Source organism: Cricetulus griseus, chromosome 7, assembly GCF_003668045.3.
Source record: "Cricetulus griseus strain 17A/GY chromosome 7, alternate assembly CriGri-PICRH-1.0, whole genome shotgun sequence".
Lineage (NCBI taxonomy): Eukaryota > Metazoa > Chordata > Mammalia > Rodentia > Cricetidae > Cricetulus > Cricetulus griseus.
In genome coordinates this window covers 14,267,409-14,291,168 of record NC_048600.1, presented here as the reverse complement: position 1 = coordinate 14,291,168, position 23,760 = coordinate 14,267,409, and the positions used below count along the sequence as shown (strand labels likewise).

The window sequence follows — 23,760 nt, the reverse complement described above, 5'->3', positions numbered from 1 at the left end:
GCACCTCCCAGGTACCAAGACCCTGGTCCTTCCCTTGAGGAAGCAGCTCAATATAACCCTAGTTGAGCTTCTCTATGAGTGAATTAAATATTAAACACGCCAGGCCACAGCCCCTGGTGCAGCAGCATATCCCAGTACATAGACAATGCACATAGCTCAGTTGTCACTCTTCCACTGGCTGTGGGCTGGGCCTCCCCATTCCGAGCCCACACTCCTAAGAAGAAATAAGAATTGACAGTGTTTGATCTTCCAAGCAAACTCATGGTTCTCCATATTTTTCCTCCAACCCCAGTGTTGAAGGCTCCAGGGATCCGGAAATGCCTGGAACACTGGGTTGTGACATCTGCAGCACTGAAATTTAACAGGGATCTGCAGCTGGGGATGTAGCTCAGTTGGTAGATGTTTTTCTAGCATGCACAAAACTCTGGGGTTGATCTCCAACTGTGCACAAAATCATGCATGGTGATGGTACTTGCTTGTAATCCTAGCAATCAGGAGATGGAGGCAGGAAGATAATTAGTTCAAGGTCACCCTCAGCTACATAAAGAGTTCTAGGCCAGCCTAAACTACGTAAGATTCTATTTACAAAGAAGAAAAAAAAAAGGAGTAGGAAGAAATTTAACAGGTCTACCACTGACTCAATAACCTAGGTTCACATAGGGCGAGAGGTTCTCTCAGAAGTGGCCAGCTCAGGAAGGATGCTGAAGCCCTGGCGACTCTCAGGACAATGATTGACACGAGGCCTCGTTGTGTAGGCCAAAAATGTTTTGTTCTTTTTTCTCAGATTAATATAGGCCATAGAATTATCAGATTGGTAGATACTCAGTGATCCCTCAGGCTAGCATCCTACTTTACACAAAGGGAAATGGAGGTAAGAGGAAAAGAGAAAAACACTGCCAGTCACTCAATGAGCTGTTGCCTAAGAGGCATAGACTCTCTGGGATAGATCCCAGTTCTCTCTCCATCCTACTTCCTACATGACACTCTGAGTCTCCTTCCTAATGTCACCAGGAGTAGGCCTGGCACTGTGTCATCCAATGGGTCATTTCCATAGGAAGCAGGATTCTCTCACCCTCATGGTCTGGCCTTGCTACTGAAGACTAAAATTATGAAGTCTGAGGGTACCAGCTCAACTCTGCAGCTCTGAAGAAGGGAACCTTGGTCCTGTCACTTTCTGAGCCTGAGCCTTAATTCCTCATCCATAAGATGAGGATTTAAAAGCCACTATGTTGAAGGCTCTTGTGAAGATGAGACAAGGTGAGACGAAACTTGGGTATTTTGTAAACAGTGATGTGCTGTCTGAACGTCAGATGCTATTAATATATGAGGTCTGAAGACACCAAGTGGTGGAGAGTATCAGGGGAGGAAGTCATAAGGAATGACAAGCCACACTCACAAGAGGAGAGTCCTGAATGGGATTCTCATAGACCTGACCAATCCCGGGGCCATTTGGAGATGGACAGCAGCAGGTCAGACCATCTCAAGTCCACTGGTTCAAGAACCTGCCCACTCTGCTTGGTGTGTGTGAATGCATGCAAGTGTACCTGGCTACCTAGTATTATAGTGCTTTGCTAAGCTGCTCTGGGACAGTTATCAATATGTGGTCCTAAGGTGGCATAGCCCACTTCAGGCCAACTCACAGACCCTCAAAGGAAAGAAAATCTACCAATCAAAATCCTTGTGGGGACCTCTCTCATCCTCTGGGGTCCTTACCTTGTACTTGGCTGCAAGCAACTCTGTGGCCTGCTGCTCCCTCCGCAGATCCTCCAGCATCTTCTCCTTCTCTTCTAGAAGCTTCTGTTTCTCCTCACTCACTAGGCTGCGGTCATCCTGGATGGCGGCCTTCTCCTCCTCCAGCCGCTCCTTCTGTTCCTGCAGATAATTCTCCATGTTCTTCTCCAAAGCTGACTCCAGAATGGGCTGGGGTGGGCGGTGATTGTTATTGTTGTCATCTTCTTCTTCTGCCACCCAGGCCTCAATCACTGGCCCCTCTGGGTAACCTGCTGGGGCTGACACAGCCTTCTTTCTGCGGCTGCTCTTTCTCCGAGGTCGCTTACCCAGCATCCCTTTCTTCTCCAGCTGGGCCTTCAAGCGGGCGATCTCTTCCTGGAATTCCCTCAGCAGCGTGTCCTTAGGGTCCTCATTCACCCGGGGTTTGTTCTTGATGTTCTTGGCTCGGTTTGCAAAGCGTAGGGTGGAAAGGCTCTCATCGTAGCTGTGAGAAGCTGGACCCAGTGTGGCCACCATGATGGTCTTGGCATTGCCCCCCAGTGAGTCCTGGAGCAGCCGGGTCAGTTTGGAGTCCCGGTAGGGGATGTGGGTGCTCCTGTTGCCGGCCAGAGCAGCAATCACATTGCCCAGAGCAGACAGTGAGAGATTGATTTTGGAGGCTTCTTTAGGCCTCTCTCCGCTGCTGCCACCGCCGCTACCGCTGCCACCTCCGCTGCCACCACCCACTGCTGGCTGTGTGGCTGGCCCTCCAGTTGTGTTGGGACCTGCCTTGTTTTGCCTCTCACTACCAGCCAGGTCTACCAGGTTGAGCTTGCCCACTCGGATATGGTCCTGGCCATCTGAGCCACGCTCACTGCACTCCACTGTAATGACAAATATGGCATGGGACCTGGAGCTGACCTCATTCATGTGGGTGCTTCCCACTGCCCGGGTCTGGTTCCCCAGGTTCATCACATGTTCAATCTCCTTGACATTCTTGGTGACAAACGAGGAGAGGTCCTTGATATAGACCCCTGTTTCAGGATTCTCCTTCAACTCTAGCCTCTTGCCTGGCTCTTTGGATAGCAGGTCTCGGATCTCCTCCTGGTAGATCTCCAAGTAAGAGGCACGAACCAGGTACTGCTGGTTCTGGGAGCGGGAGATGTGGGTGAAGATGTGCTCAAAGGCATTGGGGATAACCCCTCTGAGCTCTGGCTCCACCCAGGTCCCCTGCATAGTGTAGGTCTTGCCGGTGCCGGTCTGGCCATAAGCAAACACGGTGCCATTGAAACCCTGAAGCACTGAGTCTATCAGGGGCCTCACCGTTTCATCATACAGATCGGCCTGCTTGGAGCTAGCATCATACACAGCATCAAAGGTGAAGGTCTTGGGCAGTTCCCCGGGTGCCGCGCGGGGGTTTCGCAGAGTCACCTGGCCCAGTTTCACGTCCATGGTCAGAATCTGCTCATGACCAGCAGCCTCCTCCTTCCTACTGAGAGGGCGGCACCGGGCCACCACCTTCAGGGCCTCGCTGGCCTTGGTCTTACTGGCCATCTTGGGGCTCTGTCCTTCCAGAAGGGCCGCTCTGCAACCTGGGAGGTCCTCCTGTCCTACTCTTAGGTCGGGATCAGCCAGGCTGGCCCAGCCCCCAGACACCGATCTTCAATCCGCATGCAGCCTACCAGGGTGGGGATGCAGGGAGTCGGCCCAGAGGCTGCTGCAGTCCAGGCCTCCACAGCTCTCCACAGCTTTCTGTGCACAGACTGGAGAGGTAGAATTAGGCAGAATCCCCAGGCAACCGCGCAAGCAGCTCCTGCCGAAGGGCAGTGCCTGGAACCCGCCCCATACTGGGGCAAGAGGGAGCGCTACGGTAAACAGCTTCGGCAACAATGAGATAAAGGAAGAGGAAAATGTGATGGGGGTGGGCGGCAGAGCTGTCTTTTCCTCCTCCTTTTTCCTTTCCCCTAGGGATCCATGGCGGGGGATGCGGGACCTGGGCGGCCAGGGAATCCCGATCCTCCCGAGGGCAGAGGCTCACCTGGAGTCCTCCCCTCCGGCTGGGGGATCATTCATTGCAGACACAGCTGGCTGCTGCTGCCTCTCCTGCGCCTTCCCCGCCGCCGCCACCGGAGAATGAGAGAAAAACAGAAGGGGTTGGGGCGGAGCAGCGGCGGCGAGAGCGATGTTGCTGCGGCCGCTGCGCTGCGGCCGGGGCTAGGTCTCCCGGCTGGGGTGGGGCAAGGGGCGGGGCCGCGGGGCGGGGAACAAGAGCCCGGCCTGGCCCTTGCGCGAGGGACAGCGGTGCATCGCCACCCGCACCCCGCCGACCCCTCAGGGATGACAGGCTCGGGTGCCCACCCAAGTCCCGCGCCCACCAGTCGGATGCGGCGCAGCCACCGCCCGCCGTCACCCCACCGAACCCGAGCATGCTGGGAGATGTAGTCCCTCCTTTGTTAACAGGGTTCTGTCAGGTTGCTAATGCTTTCTCCAGCCCTCAAGTCTGGGAGCCCCTCCTCCAGCATGCAAACCCCCACTCCCCGAGTGTGTCTGCTGAGGCTGCACCACCCACGCGTGTTCTCTCTGCAACCGCCATTCTCGGTTTCTCACTGCTCCTTCCATTTTGCTTGCAGATGGGGACATGTCACCGTCCCCCACTCTTCAGGGTGTCACCAGGCCTCCTGGAGCTTAACTCCTAAACATGGTTTACTCCCTATTCTGGTTTACTTCTGCCTGGCCTTCCCTGTAACACTCTGCTGGAAGCACAGTTAACTGATTCCCTGCCTCGTGCCTGCACCAAGCTCTAACTCCAACCACTTCTCTATAACCTTCCATATCCCAAGAAGGCCTGTCTATCTTCTGACCTCCCGGCCTTACCTCCACTTACTCCTGATAACAATGCCATCACACTTTTCTAGCTCTCCCGCTGAGCCCCAGGCCTATTCTAGTAGCAGGACCCCTATCATATAAGGGGCCATATACTTAATAGGGCTCATTCTGCCGTGTTGTGCACTGGTTAATTTTTGTCAACATGAACTAGAGACTCCTGGAAAGAGGGAAGCTCAGCCGAGGAATTGCTTCCTTCAGGTTGGTCTGTGGAGACATATTCTTAATTGCTAATTGATGGAGGAGGGGCCAGTTCACTGTGGGAGGTGTCACCCCTGGGTAGGTAGTCCTGGGGTGTATGAGAAAGGTAGCCTAATGTGAGCCTGTAAGCCAGCCAAATAAATAGTGTTCCTCCATGGTTACTACTTCAAGTTCCTGCCTTGATGATGTACTGGAACCTGTAAGCCAAACATACCCATTCCTCTCCAAGTTGCTCTCAGCAGTGTTTTATCACAGCAACAGAGAAGCAAATTAAATCGGAAGCCTTCTTTAACTGGTTTGTTTCCATAGCAGAAAGGATGGATTTACATAAAATAAAAAAGCTTGGGCCTAGCATTCTAGTTCCTGTGTGATGGTGTATGTATGTGTTTGCAGGGGTGTGTACACATGTACATATGGGTGTGTGTCCATGTGGGTGCCTCTCCAGGCCAGAGATTAACCTCATTTGAAAAAATGACTTTAATCCCGGCACTCAAGAGGCAGAGGCAGGCGTATCTCTGTGAGTTCGAGACCAACCTGCTCTACAAGAGCTAGTTCCAAGATAGCCTCCAAAATTAGGTGCCTGGAGAGATGGCTCAGTGGTTAAGAACACTGGCTGTTCTTCCAGAGGTCCCAGCTTCAATTCCCCGCACCTACATGGCAGCTCACAACAGTCTGTGATCTGGCAACCTTGCACAAACATACATGCAGGCAAAAATGTCAATGCACATAAAAATAAGTTGATTATAAATAGATTGATTAAAAAATTAGCCACTAGTGGTGATATATGCTTTTAATTCCAGAATTCAGGGGGCATAAACAGGTCTGAGTTCAAGGCCAGCCTGATCCACAAAGAAAGTTCCAGGACAGCCAAGGGCTAGGCAGAGAAACCCTGTTGTTTTTTGGCTTGTTTTTAAATGTTATTTTATGTGTTTTGCCTGTTTGTATGTATGTTTGTATCTCCAGCGTGTTCCTGGTACCCACAAAGGTCAGAAGTGGGAATTAGAGTTGTGGATAGTTGTGAGCTGCCAAGTGGGCACTGGGAACAGAACCAGGGTCCTCTGTAAAAGCAACAAATATTCTTGTCACTGAGCCATCTCTTCAGAAGCCCCTGAACTTCATTTTTTGGGGGATGGGGGTGGGAGGCAATGTTCCTTCACTCATGTGGAATCCACTGACTGGGTAGACTGTCTGGCCAGTAAGCTCTAAGTATTGGCCTGTCTTTACCTCCCCAGTGCAGGGGTTATTGGAGATCACAATTCAATTCCTTGTGCCTGTGCAACACACACTTCTAGCTGAGTTATCTTCCCAGACCACATACATAGCTCCAGTTCTGATCTCCACCCAACAATCCACTCTGCTTCAGCCTTAGCTTCCTCATGTGCTTATAAATGGATTTGGGGCCTAGAAAGATGGTTTGGCAGATAATGATACTGGCTGCTCTTGCAGAAGACCTAGGTTTAGTTCTTAGGTGGTTCTACACAGTGGCTCACAACCATCCATGACTCCAGCATCCTTACTTCTACTGGTACCAGGAATACATGTGGCACACACGCATATATTCAGGCAAACACACAAACATATAAAATAGTGCAGGCAAACACTCAAATACATAAAATTAGCTGGGCCGTACTGGAGCACACCTTTAATCCCAGCACTCAGGAGGCAGAGGCAGGTGGATCTATGTGAGTTTGAGGCCAGCCTGGTCTATAAAGTGAGTGCCAGGACAGGCTCCAAAGCTACAGAGAAACCCTATCTTGAAAAACAAAAAAACAAAAAGTTACATAAAATAAGAATAATTATTTTTAAAATGAATTTGATATGTGATGTTTATTTTATCCACAAGCTTTAAAATAAAGTTTATAAAGAATTAAAAGAAAAAGGAGATAAAGGTAGGCATGGTGTCATCCACACTCAGAGATGGAAACAGGAAGATGGAGAGTTTAAGGTCGGCTTCAGCTACTGAGCAAGTTCAAGGTCAACCTGGGCAGCAAGAGACCACCCTTTTCCCCCATCTCAAAACAAACAACAAAGCTTGGCTCCTTGTGTCATCGCTATCCCTAAATCCTTAGAATTTGAATGTCAGCCCGGCCAGCAGCTTTAGGGTTAGCTGGTAGCTTGCCCACTTGTGAAGCTCCCTGGCCTTCCTCCCCACTCCGTTGGTCCAGCTTCAATAATGAACTTGGCCTTTGGAACAATTACTGGTGAAGTTTTGGCTGTGAAACTTTACCTTCCTTGGCCCTGACAACCTGACTTCTGGATACTATTTGATTCTTGAACTATTTCCTTGTTGGGCTTGGCTTGGCTTTTGCACGTCCATCTCTGTTTTGGCTAACTCATCCGCCACTACTGCGCTGGATAAAATGCAAGTGTATCCTGATCCTTCCATATTGGCACCACTGGCCCAGGTCCTTCCGTAAGGGAGCTGAGGGTGAAAAATAATCACTGCTTCCAAGATGCAAGTCCCTCTAAATTACTTAAGTCCTCTGAACAGCTATTTTCCCAGTAGGATAGGAGTGTTTACCTTTCCTCACCCAAAGATTAAGTCAAACGATATATGTGAGCTCTCTTAGGCCATAAAGGCATTCAAGGAATAGGCACACAGGCCTGGGGATCCGGCTTAGTCAGTAGACAACTTGCTAGCAGACATGAAAACCTGGGTTTGACCCTCAGCCTCCGAAAATCTGGGAGCAGTGGCACAAGTCTATAACCCCACTACTTGGAAAATTGAGACAGGAGGCTCAGAAGCCCACGGTCATTTTGGCTGTAAGTTCCTTCCTCGCCCCTCCATCACGCTCAAAGCTGTTTGCGTTTTGTGTCTTCCTTTCAGATTTGTCTCCACCGTTCTTTCCTGCCCGGTTCTCCAGTTGCTCTGACTTGCTTAAGGTCCCCCCAGACATGGCACTGTTTCTGTGTGTGTCCCGGTACTCGTTGCTCAAGATGCCCCCCAGACACCCCACTGTTTCTGTGTGTGTCCCGCTGCTCGTTGCTCAAGATGTCCTTTTTCCTTTATTCCTGTCGGCACAGCCTCGTTTCCCGCTATTCAACCGCATAGGGCTCCTGCTCACACCATTCAGAGACCCCTCTCTAACCGATACTACTTTTTCTGTCAGTAAGCTGCTCCGAAACTCCCTGAAAAACACACCCAGAGTCAGGCGGTGGAGGTGCACACCTTTAATCCTAGCACTCTGGAGGCAGAGGCAGGTGAATCTTTGTGAGTTCGAGGACAGCCAGGTATACAGAGTGAGTTCCAGGACAGCCAGGGCTACACAGAGAAACCCTGCCTCAGGAAAAACAAAACAAAACAAAAAACCCACACCCAGAATTTAGAACTTTATTTTATTTACTGTTGGAGAGACACAGAGAAAGAGGGAGAAAGCACAGGCAACTCAGGTCATCACAGTTGTGTGGCAAGTGCTCTGACCCACTGGCTATCCGTCTAGCCAGTGCCCTTATTCTATTTTTTTTTTCAAGACAGGGGTTCTCTGTGTAGCCCTGGCAATCCTGGAACTCACTCTGTAGACCAGTCTGGCCTCAAACTCACAGAGAACCACCTGACTCTGCATCCCAAGTACTGGAATCAAAGTTATGCATCACCACTGCCTGTCTACCCTTATTTTATTCTGAGACACGATCTTTCTAAGTTGCCCAGGCAGGCCTTGAATTTGCAATCCTTTTGCCTTGGCCTCCTGAGTAGCTAGGATTACACACGTGAGCCACTGTGCTTGACTTGAAACTAACTTACCTACACAGGAACTGGAATGCTAGGCCCACACTATATTTTTTGTAAACTTCATCCTTCTATCTGTTATCAAAACAAACCAGCAGAGAAGACTTCTGATTTAATTTTAAATTAATTGATTACTAATTAATTAACTAATTAACTTTGAGACTGGGACTCTCTATGTAGTCCTGACTGTCCTGGAACTCTCTGTGTAGACCAGCTTGGCCTCGAAGTTACAGAGCTGCCTCAGCTGCCTCCAGAGGGCTGGGATTAAAGCCATGTGCCACTATGTACAGCAATATCCTTGTTTTGTAAAGAGGGCCCAGCCTAGAAGTTTCAGTCTGATAAGGTGTCTAGGGGGAAGAAACCAAAATAATAGAAAATAAATTAAAGTAATAAAATCAAATAAATAAAGCCAATGAGAACACCCAACCCTGCCTGCAGCCCTGTGATCTTTCCTTTCTGTGGTGTCGAGTTGAGTTACCAAAACACCTGCTCATAGAGCCATCCTTGGCAATGAAAATGTTTGCTCATTATGTAGCCCAAGGTAGCCTCAAATTCTTTTTTTGTTATTGTTGTTTTGTTTTGTTTTTGTTTTTCAAGACAGGGTACCTTTTGGAAGCTGTAGAAATTTGCTCTGTAGAGCAGTCTGGCTTCAAACTCAAGAAAATCACCTGCCTCTGCCTCTGCCTCCTGAGCGCTGGGATTAAAGGCGTGCGCCATCACCACCCAGCTGCTAGCCTCAAATTCTTGATCTTACTGTTTCAGCCTTTGGAGTGCTGAGATGACAAGTGGGAACCACCACACTCAGTCCAGTACAGAAAGCTTTTTTTACCCCAGGGGATTCCCACACCAGCTGCTTCTTCCAGTGAAGACCCAGTGACAGTCAGGTTACAGCCAAAAAACTATACCAAGAAGACAAAATACACTCATCCGTCAGTGGGGGACTTAGGGCTTGGATTTACTATGCAAAACCAGATCTGGTCAGCAGAGGGAGACATGGCTACGTAACAAAATTACTGCATTGGCTGGCAGAGTCTTGGCTGTCAACCACTCAAAGGTTATCTAATTTTAGTCCTTCAATGTAATTGAGTTTAGATTTAATTTTTAAATTTTTTTCAGGTTATTTAGATCAATACCCCATATATAAGAAGCAAATTCTCCACCATTTAGTCAAATCCTCAACCCATAAGCCTAGTTTTTTTATATATAATTTATTTTTATTTAATTTGCAATTGATATTTTGACTGAATGTATGTCTGTGTGAGTGTGTCAGATGTTGGAGTTACAGACAGGTATGAGCTGCCATGTGGGTTCTGGGAATTGAACCTGGGTCTCCTGGAAGAACACCCAGTGCTCTTAACTGCTAAGCCACGTCTCCAGCCCCTAGATTTCTTTTTTTAAACTTGATTATGATTATTTTATGTGTGTGAGTGTTTTGTCTGTGCACCATATGTGTACAGTGCCCATGGACACCAGGAGAGGCCATCAAATACTTTGGAACTAGAGTTGTAAGCTGCTATGTAAATACTAGAAACTGAACCTAGGTCCTCTGGACGAGCAGCCAGTGTTCTTAACTGCTGAGTGAGACATCTTACCAGTCCCAATTTCTTGTTGTTTGTTTGAGACAGGATCTCTTACTTGTAGTCCAGAATGTCCTGGAACTCACTGTGTAATACAGGTTCATATCAAACATGCCATCCTCTTGCCTTAGCCTCTTGAGTTCTGGGATTTCAAGTGTATATTACAGGGCTTGCAAGGCTTTAAGCCTATATCAACACTTTCTATCATTTCAATTTGCTGTTGTTTTTAAAATAGAATATGAATAGCCCAGGCTGTCCTTCAACTTACATTGCTGAGGATAGCCTTAACTCCTGAATCTCGAGGAGGTCCAGCACACTGGGGTTACAGGCATTTCCCACCAAGCCTAGTTACTCAAGCTTGGTTTTCTAAGTGCTTCTCTTTCCCCTACTGCTTTTTCTCCTCAGTCTCTTTTGTAATTTCTGGAGATAATAAAAATAAAAATTTTTATTATGCCAGGATAGGCTCCAAAAATTTTATTTTTATTATCTATTTTCAGTTGGTTTTTTAGTTTAATTAATTAATTTATTGTATATCCTGACCTCAGTTTCCTCTCTCCTCCCATTCCTCTGCCCACCTCCCCTCGCCCCCCACCCTATTTTTGGTTGTTCTTAAGATATGGTTTCATGGATCTCAGGCTGGCCTCGAATTTACAATGTAGCAGAGGATAATCCTTCTCCTTCTCCTTCTCTGAGTACTGAGATCACAGGTGTGAACTACCACAGTCAGTGTGTGTGTATACACACACATTTTTATATTTATGTATATATATAAACACGTATACATACATGTAATAAAGATATGTACCACCACAGTCAGCATATATGTAAGTATATATTGTATATATAATAAAGTGTGCACCACCATAGTTAGCATAGATATAAATATATCCATATATATAAATAAAGGCATGTACCACTACTCCCAGATTACTTATTTTTTATTAATTCTCATTGATTTGTTTACTTTTATAGTGCTGGGAAAAAAATCCTAGGCCTCATGCATCCTAGATAAGGATTTAATCACTGAGATGTACCCTCTCCCACCTCAAATTTGAAAAAATAGAAACATTTGGGGGAAAAAATATGGGGCTGGGAATGTAGTTCAGTTGGTAGAATGCTTGACTATCATATATGAGTTCCAGTCCCAGCACTGGAGGTATAAAAAAGAAAACAAAACAAAAAACCAGGTATTATAGCACAACCCCAGCACTCAGGAGATAGAGGTAGGAGAATCAGAAGTTCAAAGTCAGCCTCAAATATATAGAGCATTTGAGGGCAGCCTGGACTACATGAGGTTTTGTCTTAAAAACTGGGTTGGGGCCGGCATTGGTGGCGCACACCTTTAATCCCAGCACTCGGGAGGCAGAGGCAGGCAGATCTCTGTGAGTTCCAGGCCAGCCTGGTCTCCAGATGGAGCGCCAGGATAGGCTCCAAAGCTACACAGAGAAACCCTGTCTCGAAAAACAAAACAAAACCCAACCAAACAAACAAACAAAAAACTGGGTAAGAACTGGGCAGCTGGTAGAATGGGTAAAAGAATGGGTAAAGCATTTGCTGTACATGTCTGAGGAGCTGAGTCAGAATCTTGAAGACTCGTGTACAGGCTGGCAGAGAGCACAGGCCTGGGATCTCAGCATTCAGATAACAGAGAACCGGTCTCAAGTAAACACACATACACACACACACACACACACACACACACACACACACATACACTAAACATGGATATTGAAAAGGAGACGTTCAGCAGGGCGGTGGTGGCACACACCTTTAATCCCAGTGCTGGGGAGGCAGAGGCAGGCAGATCTCTGTTCGAGTTCGACAGAGCCTGGTCTACAGAGCAAGGTAGCTTTCAAAAGCTACAAAGAAGCCTTGTCTCAAAACAACAACAACAACAAAAACAAAAAACAAAGGAGCAGTTCATAGCAACTGCACTGAATATCTATAGAGGAGTCATCAGCTGGGCTGGCCAGGGGCACTTTTGCCTAATTTCTCCCTCTCTGTCACACACTGTCTGAACTAACTCTATTGTGTCCCTTCAATACCTGTTCCAGTTCCAGCCTCAGTAGAGAGACTCGCCAGTCTCCTCCTGGCCTCTGGGCCTCTTGTTTTCCTTATCTTCCTCATGGGCCACTTGTGCTGAGTGTAATTACCATGTGCTTTTTAAAAAGATGTATTTGTTTTTAATTGTGTGTGTCTGCAGGGTGGGTATGTACACCTCAGTGGTGGGGCCTGAGGCCAGAAGAAGGTGTCGGATCTCCTGAAGCCTGAGCTATAGGCCAAAGTGAGCCATGGCTGGGCCTTCTCTCCAGCCCCTTCCTTTAAAATAATTTTTTTTAGACAGGCAGTGGTGACACACACCTTTAGTCCCAGCACTTGGGAGGCAGAGGCAGGCAGATCTCTGTGAATTTGAGGCCAGCCTGGTCTACAAGAGCTAGTTCCAGGACGGCCTCCATAGCTACAAGAAACCCTGTCTCAAAAAAACAAAAACAAACAAACAAAAAAATCTATTATTTTGTTGTTGTTGTTGTTGTTGGTTGATTGGTTGGTTGGGTTTCTCCATGTAGCCCTACCTGTCCTGGAACTCACTCTGTAGACCAAGCTATTCTTGAACTCACAGAGATCTGCCTGCTTCTGCCTCCCGAGTTCTGGGATTAAAGGTGTGCACCACCACCGCCTGGCTATTCTTGATCTAACACTCTGTGCCACCTCTTCACCCCACACCGGGTCAGGACCATTGTCGTCTTCATCACTAGAGCCCTGCAGAAGGGTTCTCAGGTATCTCTGCTTGCCCTTACTCTCTCTCTTAAACTGGTCTCAGACCTGGTCCAGCCTCCCTTGGATACTGTAAATCAGACTGTTTCACTGCCTGCTCACACTCCTCCAAGGGAAAGCTCTGTAGGCAGACTTTCTCTTGGGCCACCAACCAGCCCACAAATGACATGGAGACTTATTATTAATAATGAATACTTGGCCTTATCTTATGCTTATCCCACTAGCTCTTATAACTTAATTTAACCTGTTTCTCTTCATCTACATTTTGCCTGGGACTTTTTACCTTTCTTTCATTCTGTATGTCCTACTCCAGGTCTGGCTGTCTGGCAGTTGCCTAGCCTGCCAGCTGCCTGGCTAACCCAAGGTGTCTCCCTTTCTTTCTCCCCTGTTCTCTTCTCTGGAGCCTAGATTCCTCCTACTTATTCTCTCTGCCCACCAGCCCTGTGCATCCCTCTACTGCCTAGCTATTGGCTAGTTAGCTATTTATTAAACCCATCAGGTGCCTTAGGCAGGCAAAGCCACACATCTTTACATCATTAAACAAATGTAGCAGGCACAAATGTAACACATCTTTACATGGTTCAAGTAATATTCCACAACAAAGCTCATCCCTTGCAGAAAGTTCAAGGTCCTCGATAGGGCTCACAGGCTGCACAAGATCAAGTCCCTCTTGTCTTCATACTGTTTTTCTCTCTGTGATCCGACAACACAGGCCTCCTTGCTTTCAGTCCTATCAAGTATATTCCTGTCGTGGGGTCCGTGAACTTGCTCTTTCCTCTGCCTGTGAGCTTTTCCTCCCTCCATGAACAACAACAAAATGAAATGTCAGCTTTGTAAAGAAGCTGGGGGATGGTGTTTCCTAAAATAGCCCTCCCCTTACTTAGTATCCTTTACTCAACTTTTTTCCTTCACTGACCTTACAGTGATACAATATATCACTGCTACTGTTCCTCCCCACACCTCCCTTCTCCCCTTCCTCCTCTTTCTTCATTTTTTCTTTTGAATGGGGTCTCATGTAGCCAACTTTGGCCTCCAACTCACTATGTGCCTAAGCATGACCTTGAACTCCTGATCCTGCTACCTCTATCCCCCTCTCCAGGGCTGGGACCACACACATGCATTGCCACAGTGGCTCTGGCTGCCTCCGTATCTGTGGATTATCTTCCCACTAGTCTGCAAACCACACAAGAGAATTTCATTCTATATCCTGGGCTTGGAGATAAAGTCTGGTTCATAATGAGCTCCACGAATGAATGGTGAATGAACAATGAGTAAATGGAGAAAACAACTATTAATAGCCTTCATAACCATCATTTTGAATGGCTGTTCGGTGATGTGAATTGTACTCCTTTTGTTATGAAACAATATCCAATATCAAGTTTAAATTATGATGTGATTTGATTGAATATTGGCAATCTCCAGGAGTTGGCTTGAATAAAACATACGTTCAGAAAGGAACATGACGTATACATATAGCACACATTTGTGTTTTTCAGTTAATTCAGGCTGTTAAACAAAATTCCATACCTCGGGGGCTCCTAAAAAAAAAAACATCTGTTGCTTATAGCTCTGGAGTCTAGGGTGCCCGAGGTCAAGGAGCTATGGATTCTATGTTTGGCAAGGGCCTACTTTCTTCATAGACTGTACCTTCTCATTATACTCTCACGTGAAAGGACAGACAAGAACCTTTGGCCTTTTCTATGAATAGAGCTGGGGAGACAGCTCAGCTGTTGGTAAAGTGCTTGCTTGCAAGTTCAAGGACCTAAGTTCGAATCCCAGAACCCATGCCAAAAAGCCAAGTATGGTGATGTGCATTTGTAATCCCAGTGCTAGGGAGGCAGAGACAGGTAGATCCCTGGGGCTCGATGGAGAGCCAACCTAGTCTGCTTGGTGACTTCCAAGATGCCTGAGGTTGTTCTCTGACTTCTATGTTCGTGTGCACAGTACACATTAAAAAAAATATTAACCTCCTGAGCCTGGTGGGGCAATGCATGCCCATAATCCTAGAATTTAAGGACACAGAGATGTAGATTTCTGTGTGTTCAAGACTAGTCTGGTCAGCACAGGGTGTTCTGTGCTAGCCAGGACTTAAACAAAAATAAACAAAACAAAACATAATCTCATTAATGGATGCAGCAATTAGTTTATGACCTATCACTTCCTAAGGCCTGATCTATAATCCCCCCTCCCCCCGAGCGCACGTGTGTGTGTGTGTGTGTGTGTGTGTGTGTGTGTGTGTGTGTGTGTGTATGGTGTGTGTGTGTGTGCATTTCTCAGCTTTTTGAGGCTGGGGTTTTGAGACCTGTAGCCTCAAACTTGCCAAATGTAATGTTAGCCTCAGTTTCCCAAGGGCTGGGCTTATAGGCATGCCCCTCCATGTCTGACTGTTTCCCAAACTGTCTTCTCACTCATAGCTCCAAGCAGCCTTTCTACCTCAGCTTTCAGAGTAGCTAGGACCACAGATGTGCACCACAGTGCCCATTCTGACCTGTGATCCCGATGCTGTAACCTGGGGAACTAGGATTTCAACGTATGAGTTATGGAAAAGTGTGGAGGTACCAACATCCAGGTAATAGGAAGTGCCAGGCATCATTTCTAACCTGAGAGGAGGCAGCTAAGGTAGAAACTCAGGAGGCCAGGTTTGGGACCAAACTCTGCTCTCCCAGACACTTGTACCAGACAGGAAAAGTACCAAGATCTCCCCGCTTCATTAGGCTCCTGTGCAGAACAGGGGCTGCCTCTCCAGACTACCCTTCTGGTGCCCTTTTCCCTGACTCACTATCAATCAGCCATCAGAACCAAGGGCCTGTCTCTTTCGTCCTGGAATGTTGCTGGGGCAGTTTCCAGGTGTGATTCATAAACTGCAGTAGTCTGACACTGAGAAACCGAGAAACATTTAAGAAGCTGAGGGTACCCACAGTTAGCAAGCTCCTTCAGAGCGTTCTGCTCCGGAGATTTCATTGGAGGGGTCTTATATTGAGGGTGTTCACATTACTGTCTTTGTTATTATTTTCATGGAAGATGCAGCTTGCTCTGTTTCTCTTCCTCCTTCCCTCTCTCCCTCCATCTCCCCCCCCCCTCTCTCTCTCTCTCTCTCTCTCTCTCTCTCTTTCTCCCTCTCTCTCTCCCTCCTTTTTGAGACAAGCTTCATGTATTCCAGGCTGGCCCAAGCATGATCTTGAAGTTCTGATTTTCCTGCCTCCCCTTGCCCAGTGTTAGGACTCTAGGTATGCAGCACCAGCTGTTCATGCCATGCTAGAAATGGAACCCAAGGCTTCGTGCATGTGCACCAGGCCAGCACTCTACCCATCATCTCCAGTTCTGCCAGTGCTCTCTCTCCAAATGTGGGCAATACTGACTGTCTCCATTAGGTTTCTACTGCTGTGAAGAAACATCCTGACCATAAAGCAACTTGAGGAGGAAAGGGTTGATTTGGCTTGCACTTCCATATCACAGACCATCATCTAAGGAAGTCAGAGCAGGAATTCAAGCAGGGCAGGAACCTGACAGTAGGAAGTGAAGCAGAAGCCACAGAGGAGTGGGGCTCACTGGCTTTCTCCCATAGCTTGCTCAGTCTGCTTTCTTATAGAACCTGTAACCCCAGCACTTGGGAGATGGGGGATGAGGGTCAGGAGTTGAAGGCATTCTTCAGCTACATCCTGGACTATTTCGTGAACTCCTTTCTCAAAAACAAAACAAAACAAAAGAAAACAAAACAAAAAAACCTGATTGACTGGCTAAATGAATTAATAAAAAGAATTATACCTGGAGTCAGGCATGGTGGCCCACATCTATAATCTCAGAAATTTGGATGTAAAAGCAAGAAGATCAGGGCCTCAAGGTCATCCTCAGTTACATATCAAGTTTGAGATCAGTCTGGGCTACATTTGACCCTGTCTAAAACAACAGAAACCAACAACAACAACAACAACAAAAAAAAAAAAAAAAAAAAGAGGCAATTACTTTAATTTTTTTTTTTTTTTTTAATGTCGAAACTACTCCAAAAGGCACATCCAAGCCCAACTGTTGGCTGGCTGCTGTCACAAGGAGTCATAGAAAAGTCTGGACAAACTCCCATGAGCCATATAGAGTCAACTTTTAAAATCCAAGCCTGCCTTACTGGCAAAGGCCCAGGTGTTCTCTGTGAGAGCTTTACTAACCCAAAGGCCAGGCTGACAGCTACGGGAAGCTAATCCCCTCAGGAGATCCTGTCTTACCTCAGAAGGTTTTGAATCTCAAGAGAACAGCTGGTGAGTATAGGGAGGGGGCAGTGGGAGAGTTGGCAACAGGCCCCAGGCTCCAGTCAGGAAACCTGAGCTTCAGCCTGGCTGGAGACCACAATGTGCCCATGACCCTGGGCCTCATGGTGACTTTACCCTCTGAGCCTGTGCCCTTATATGCCCAGCAACGGGCAGCCCTGCTCAGCCACCCACTCACAGATGGTGTCAGGAGCAAATATATATATTATTTGTATAAAAATACTTTGAAAAGTTTAAAGTGCTGTAAGGATATCATTGGTTATTTAGGAAAAAAGGGAGTGCCAATCTTAGTGGCGCATGCCTTTAATCCCAGCACTGGGGAGGCAGAATCGGGTGGATCTCTGTGAGTTCAAGACCAGCCTGGTCTATAGAGAGAGTTCCAGGACAGCCAGAGCTATGTAGAGAGACCCTGTCTCAAATAAATAAATAAGAAAACAAGTAAGTAAGTAAGTAAGTAAGTAAGTAAATAAATAAATAAATAAATAAATAATAAAGGGAAGAGAGAGAGGAAGGAAGGAAGGAAGGAAGGAAGGAAGGAAGGAAGGAAGGAAGACGAGCAGAGCAGCAGGCTTCTAACACCATCAAAAAGATTATTCATCAGGGGTATTTAAACAAAGGGGGCTTAGAGAATGGACTTGAGCCTCCAGTGGTCCTGTGGTCACAGAGCTGGGGCTAGGCCAGGTTCCGAACTTCTGTGGCTCTCTGTGCTCCTTAGGATGGACTCTTTGAGGTGCTGCCTTATTCCAGTCTTGCAACTCCATGAGGCAACTTCCCAGAAGACCTGTGGAAATACCTCAGCCGGCCACATACCTCCATATGACTGGAAGGAGGAGAGGAGGGAGGGTTGAGTAAAGAGGAAGTGTGACTACTGACTAAGCAATAGATCTTGTCAGAGGTTTTCAGCAGAGACATGATTAGGGCTATATTTTTTCTTCTTAAATTTAATAAAAACAAAGCAAAACTTTTTTGAGACATGTTCTCTATAGCCCAAGCTGCCCTGGAACTCATTAGGTAGTCTGGGCTGGCCTCAAACTTGAGATATTTCTCCTGCCAAGGTCACTATACCCACCTTGTAGGTATGTATGTATGTATGTATGTATGTATGTATGTATGTATGTATGTATGTATGCATGTACATACGTATGTATGTGCTGGAGATTGAATCTGAGATGAGGCAAGTGCTCTGCCACACTGAGCTGTAGCTCCAAGCTTCTTCTTCTTCTTCTTCTTCTTCTTCTTCTTCTTCTTCTTCTTCTTCTTCTTCTTCTTCTTCTTCTTCCTCTTCTTCTTCTTTTTTGAATTACATTTGTTTGCTTATTTATGTGTATACACTGCAGCAACCTGGGAAGGTCAGCTAACTTGTGGGAATCAGTTTGAGAGACTTCCACTCTGTGGGTTTCAGGATCAAATTGGATGACCATGCTTAGTGACAGGCAGTTTATCAGTCCAGCCTTCTCTAAGTTTCTGTTTTGTTGCAGAATATCACTAATTTGCCTAGGTTGGCCTTAAATTCACTCTGTAGCCCAGCTGGGCCTTGGGCCTAGCTCTTTAAGACAGGGCCTGACTGGCCTCAAACTCAACTGATAGATCAAGTAGATCAAGGTGGCCTCAAACTCACAGAGATCTGCCTGTGTCTCTATCTCTAGAGTGCTGGGACTAAAGGTTTGTGCTATTGTCAGCCTAACTCTTTTTTCTTTTTTTTTTTTCTTTTTTCTTTTGGTTTTTCAAGGCAGGGTTTCTCTGTAGCTTTGGAGCCTGTCCTGGAACTCACTCTATAGACCATGCTGGCCTCAAACTCACAAAGGTACACCTGCCTCTGCCTCTGCCTCTGCCTCTGCCTCCCCAGTGCTAGGATTAAAGGTGTGCACCACCATTGCCGGGCCCTAACTTCTTTTTTTTTTTTTTTTTTTTTGAAACAGGGTTTCTCTGTGGTTTTTTTTTTTTTTTTTTTTTTTTTTTTTTTTTTTTTTTGTAAGCTGTCCTGGAACTAGCTCTTGTAGATCAGGCTGGTCTTGAACTCACAGAGATCCACCTGTCTCTGCCTCCCCAGTGCTGGGATTAAAGGCATGTGCCATCACTGCCCCAGCAACTTTTTGTTTTTTAAAGACAGGTTTTGTTATGTAGCCTGGGCTGACCTGAGCCCAAGATCATCCTGTTCTGCCTCTCATGTGCTAATATTATGGACATATCCTACTATTCTTTTTAAAACTTAAGGTTCCCTCCGCCTACCTCTTCTTTTCCCACTCTTTCTTCTATCACCTTCGTTATTTTCTCTTCTTTATTTTTGTTCTATGTTGTTTAATTCCCTAGGGAAGAGAAAGAAAGGGAAATTCTGGCCTTTCTTTCACCATAACAGTTGGACTTTGAGCCAGCAGAGCCCTGGTTGTCTGGCTCCCCACATTGTAAGAAGACAACAGCACTCTGCCAGGACCTGCCTGGAAAGTCCCTCAGCTATGGGAGCCTGATGGTCCAGGAGGAGGCCAGGGTTCAGTAAAGGAGTACCAGGCAGCAGGCATGTGCCCAGGTTTGCTTGGCCCCAAAAAGGCTGGCGCCAACCTGTAGGCCTTCACTCGTCCTTCCGGGAGGGTCTGGTCACAAGCACTACCTGGGTGGCCCAGAGTCTGAGATCCTGGCTGTGTGCTTTCCCTTTGGGGTCTTGCAATTCAGAGATTCAGGCTTCTGCACTCCTAAACTCATGAGCAGAGGGTCACATCCTTGAGTGACCCCTGCAGGCTACCTCCCCCCCACCCAGCTTCCTCCAGAAGCCAGACCAACTTCCTTCCCATTTCAGTTGTTCCCCATAGACACAGGCCTGACCAATGGGTCCTCACTCAAGGCTTTGGGGAAGAGAGAAAGTGAGAGCACATGTCTGTAGAATGTTCTTGTGCATGGGCATGAGTGTGCACAAATGAGTGTGGTGGATCTTAAAAGGAAGAACAAGTCTGTCTCCCTCTCTTTTCTTTTTCTTTTAAAAAGGGTCTCATGTAGCTGAGGCTGGCCTCAAACTCACCGAGTAGGTGAGGATGACCTTAAACTCCTGGCTCTGCTGCCTCCATCTCCCAAGTGTCAGGATAGCAGGTGTGCACCATCACATGTGATTTATGGAGTGCCAGGGATATGAGTCCGGCCTTGTGCCTGCTGGGCAAGCACTCTACCAATGGAGCTGTGTCGTTGCCCTTAGAATACTATCTGTGTAGGGAACTTCTGCGCAGTGGTCTTGCTGAACACTGTATATCCCCAGCTCTGGCCATGAAATTGGCCTCTAACCAATACATAGCACCATAAATGAATGGACGGACAGATTGAAACAAGATTAGAACTGAAGAACATTCATTGACTATGGCAACAAGAAAGCTCTTAAAGAACTTTCTAGACTTTGTTAAATAATTTTCTTATCTAAAACTTTTTCATGCAATATATTTTGATCATATTGCTTCCCTTCCCCAACTTCTTCCAGATCTTCTCCACTTCCCTGCCCATACAACCTCATGATCTTTCTGCCTCTGAAACAAGAAAAAAAACAAAAACAATGGAAATCAAAACAAGCAAGCAAACAAACCAAAAAAACCCAACAAGATAAAAATGCTAAATTAACACATACACACACACACACACACACACACACACACACACACACACACAATGGAGCCAATTTTGTCTTGGCCAACTACTCTTGGGCATGCTGCTTGCCCTGGAGTGAGTGTGGTTGTTCTTCACAGTTTCATTCCAGTGAAAAACAATTTATCATTTCCCAGAAGGTACCAACTGCAAATAGTTTCTTAATAGGGGGTATTCATGGGGCTGGGATTTTGTCTGGCTTGACCTCTGTGGCTCTTGTGTGTGCTGTCACAGTCTCTGTGAGTTCAGATGTGCATCAGCCCTGTTATGAATGGAAGATGCTGTTTCCTTGGAGTCATCCCCCTCTCCTGGCTCTTGCAATCTTTCTACCTCCTTTTCCCCAAGGATCCGTGAACCTTGAGGGGCTGATATGATGAAGATATCCTATTTAGGTCAGAGTGCTCCAAAGTCTCTCTCTCTCTGCACATTGTCAGTTATGGGTCTCTGTGTCAATTGCCATCTACTACAAGAAGAAGCTTCTCTGAGGAGGACTGGGTGACACATTGTACATGGGTATAACAACATGCCATTAGGAGTCATTTGATTGCTGTGTTCCTTTAGCAGAACAGTAGCAGTAGGGTTTCTACTAGGGCCTATGACCTAGTAATCTCAGGTTCTTGGCCATTTTAGCAATGTCAAAACTATACATTTCTTTGTTTTTTTCAAGACAGGGTTTCTCTGTGAGCTTTCGAGCCTTTCCTGGAACTCTCTCTGTAAAACAGGCTGACTTCAAACTCACAGAGCTTCACCTGCCTCTGCCTCCCAAGTGCTGGGATTAAAGGCATGTGCCACCACCACCTGTTGACATTTAAAAATCATAAAGAAAAAAATGTAGCTGGGCAGGTGGAACTCTGAGTTTGAGGCCAGCCTGTTCTCCAGAGCGAGTTCCAGGACAGCCAGGGCTGTTACACTGAGAAACCCTGTCTCAAAAAACCACATACCCCCAATTTTTTTAAAAATGTCATTTTATGTGTGGGAGTGAATTGGTCACACATATGTCTGTGCTGTGCAGATGTGTGTGCACTGTGCCAATAGAAGTCAGAAGAGGGCATCAGATGCCCTGAAACTGGAGCTATGGATGGTTGTGAGCACCATGTGTGTCCCGCGCCCGCTCTGTATTCCTCGCCAGCAAGAAATACACGCAGGACACTCGGATCCTTCTGCAGACAAGCTTTAATGTATTAGACTGAACAGAGACTGAGCAGAGACATTGAACTAAGAAAACCATCCCTATATAAAAGGCTGACCAGCCGCCTGGGACGTATTACCCTATGAATGGCTTTAGCTCCTCAGGCTAAAATGAGCCACGGGATAGGCAGAGATCAAAGGAATGGAGATTACCCAGCGCCTGTGAAGTAATTCACACCTTGGTGTCTTCAGGCAGCATTATAATGCAGGAACCGGCTTCCTACATATCACCCTTTTTTTATTAATTAATGAAAAGGCTTTATATTATTACAAGCAAATAGGTCACCCATATGTTGAGGGATAGAGGCAGGGGTTGACCTTCCCAAAATCAAACATTAAGACTGTGTACGAGAGTCACCATCAGGCTGTCAGCTTGACCCGAAGTACTCCCGACCTGTCCTCTGCCGTTTTTCTGGGAAAGGGGATTCTCAGGGCAGGTAACCCTTATGCAGGTCAACGTACCTCCCAGAGAAGCCTGTATAATAGGCAACTCTGTGCGATGCCTATGCTCAGCATCCCTCTTTGGGGCTGCACAAACCAGACACTCTACCCTGTGCAGTGAGCCTAGGCTCCGGGTGTGCAAGAGCTGTCTGGCCGGCGGCCTATCGCTTAGCCAAAATATAAGCGCTTGGATGATCTCTTGGTTTGAGCCCTGGAGCTTACATGCCAGCCAAAGAAGTAACAGCATTTCGCAGGCGGCTGCATATCCACCCCTTTTCTCACAGACCCGCCAAAAATAACAGCAATCTGTAAACGGCTGTATCGAACAATTACCCCCACCCCTTGTTATCTCTCCGCCAAGGACAGGAGTTAATCTGGATAACAATAGCGGCTCTCAACTCCCGGGGGTAGAGGGTGGAGTTTCGACTTTTGAAGGTCTGTAGAGGCTCTTCGGGTGAGTCTTTCTGGGATCCACAGAGGATTTTCTTCATCCTGTGGAAAAAACACAATATCGCTCCCCTGGATCTTATGAGAATAGGATCCGGGTCTTTCCAAAAATCAGTTAAGATATCTTTCCATTTTACCATTTCCTTTTGGCCTTTTAGTTTTTGAGGTGAGACTCTTGGCCTCGGTATGGCCCCCAGCGTTAATGTAAATGAGGCTTTAAAGCCCCAGGCATTCCAGGCCTTTAAGAAGTGTTGAATAGCAGGCATGGCCTTTTCCCCTATCAAAGACTGGGAAAGCCATCTGTAATTTTCTCCTCTCCTCTGATGGTAAAAAGGAGTCGGTACCAAATAGTGGGTGTGCTGATAGAAGTACACCCGCTGAATTAACAGGCGATGGCCTCATATTTGTTTTTACTTTTGGCAGCTCCTCCTCTAGCTCTGCTTCCTTGTTAGAGTCTAAAATCTCAGAGTCTGAGCTGCTCAGCTCCAAGGCTTCCAGTTTCGTTGCAGGGCAGAGGCTAGGTTCCTCATCTCTCCTAAATTTACCGGGGTGTGACCGGCCATTCCCCATTCTCTCTCCCTCCTTCTCTGTCTCTCCCTCATCTAGCTGAGCTGTTTCTTTTAAAACTTTATCTCTTGAGCTTTTAGAGTTATCAGAGCTATCAAGATTTAAAGCTTTATACACTCCCTTGTCAGTAGACATTCCAGGAGGTCTTTTTTTCTTATTTGTTGTAGTTTTTTTTCTTATATACACTCCCATGTCACTAGACATCCCGGGAGGTCCTTTTTTCTTATATTTTATTGTTAGGCGCGCCCCATCTCTCACCATATTCGGTTTCTGATATGTAATTCTGTACTTCTTTAAGATTGCTACAACAGTGAGAAAAGTCAAAATAGCTCCTAGTAAAAGCATAGAAGCCTCTATATTAACCTCC

General features: G+C 46.7%; 1 protein-coding gene across 1 annotated transcript in view; it reads right to left on the bottom strand.

Moving 5' to 3' along the window:
* Kif3c (kinesin family member 3C) overlaps positions 1–4,068 on the bottom strand; it is a 39,429-nt gene extending 35,361 nt beyond the window's left edge. Inside the window, exon 1 of the mRNA XM_027424533.2 lies at positions 1,714–4,068. Within this exon, the coding sequence (XP_027280334.1) occupies positions 1,714–3,264 (1,551 nt within the window). The 5' untranslated portion in view covers positions 3,265–4,068. The remainder of the gene's footprint in view (positions 1–1,713) is intronic.
* Positions 4,069–23,760: the final 19,692 nt, after the last annotated feature.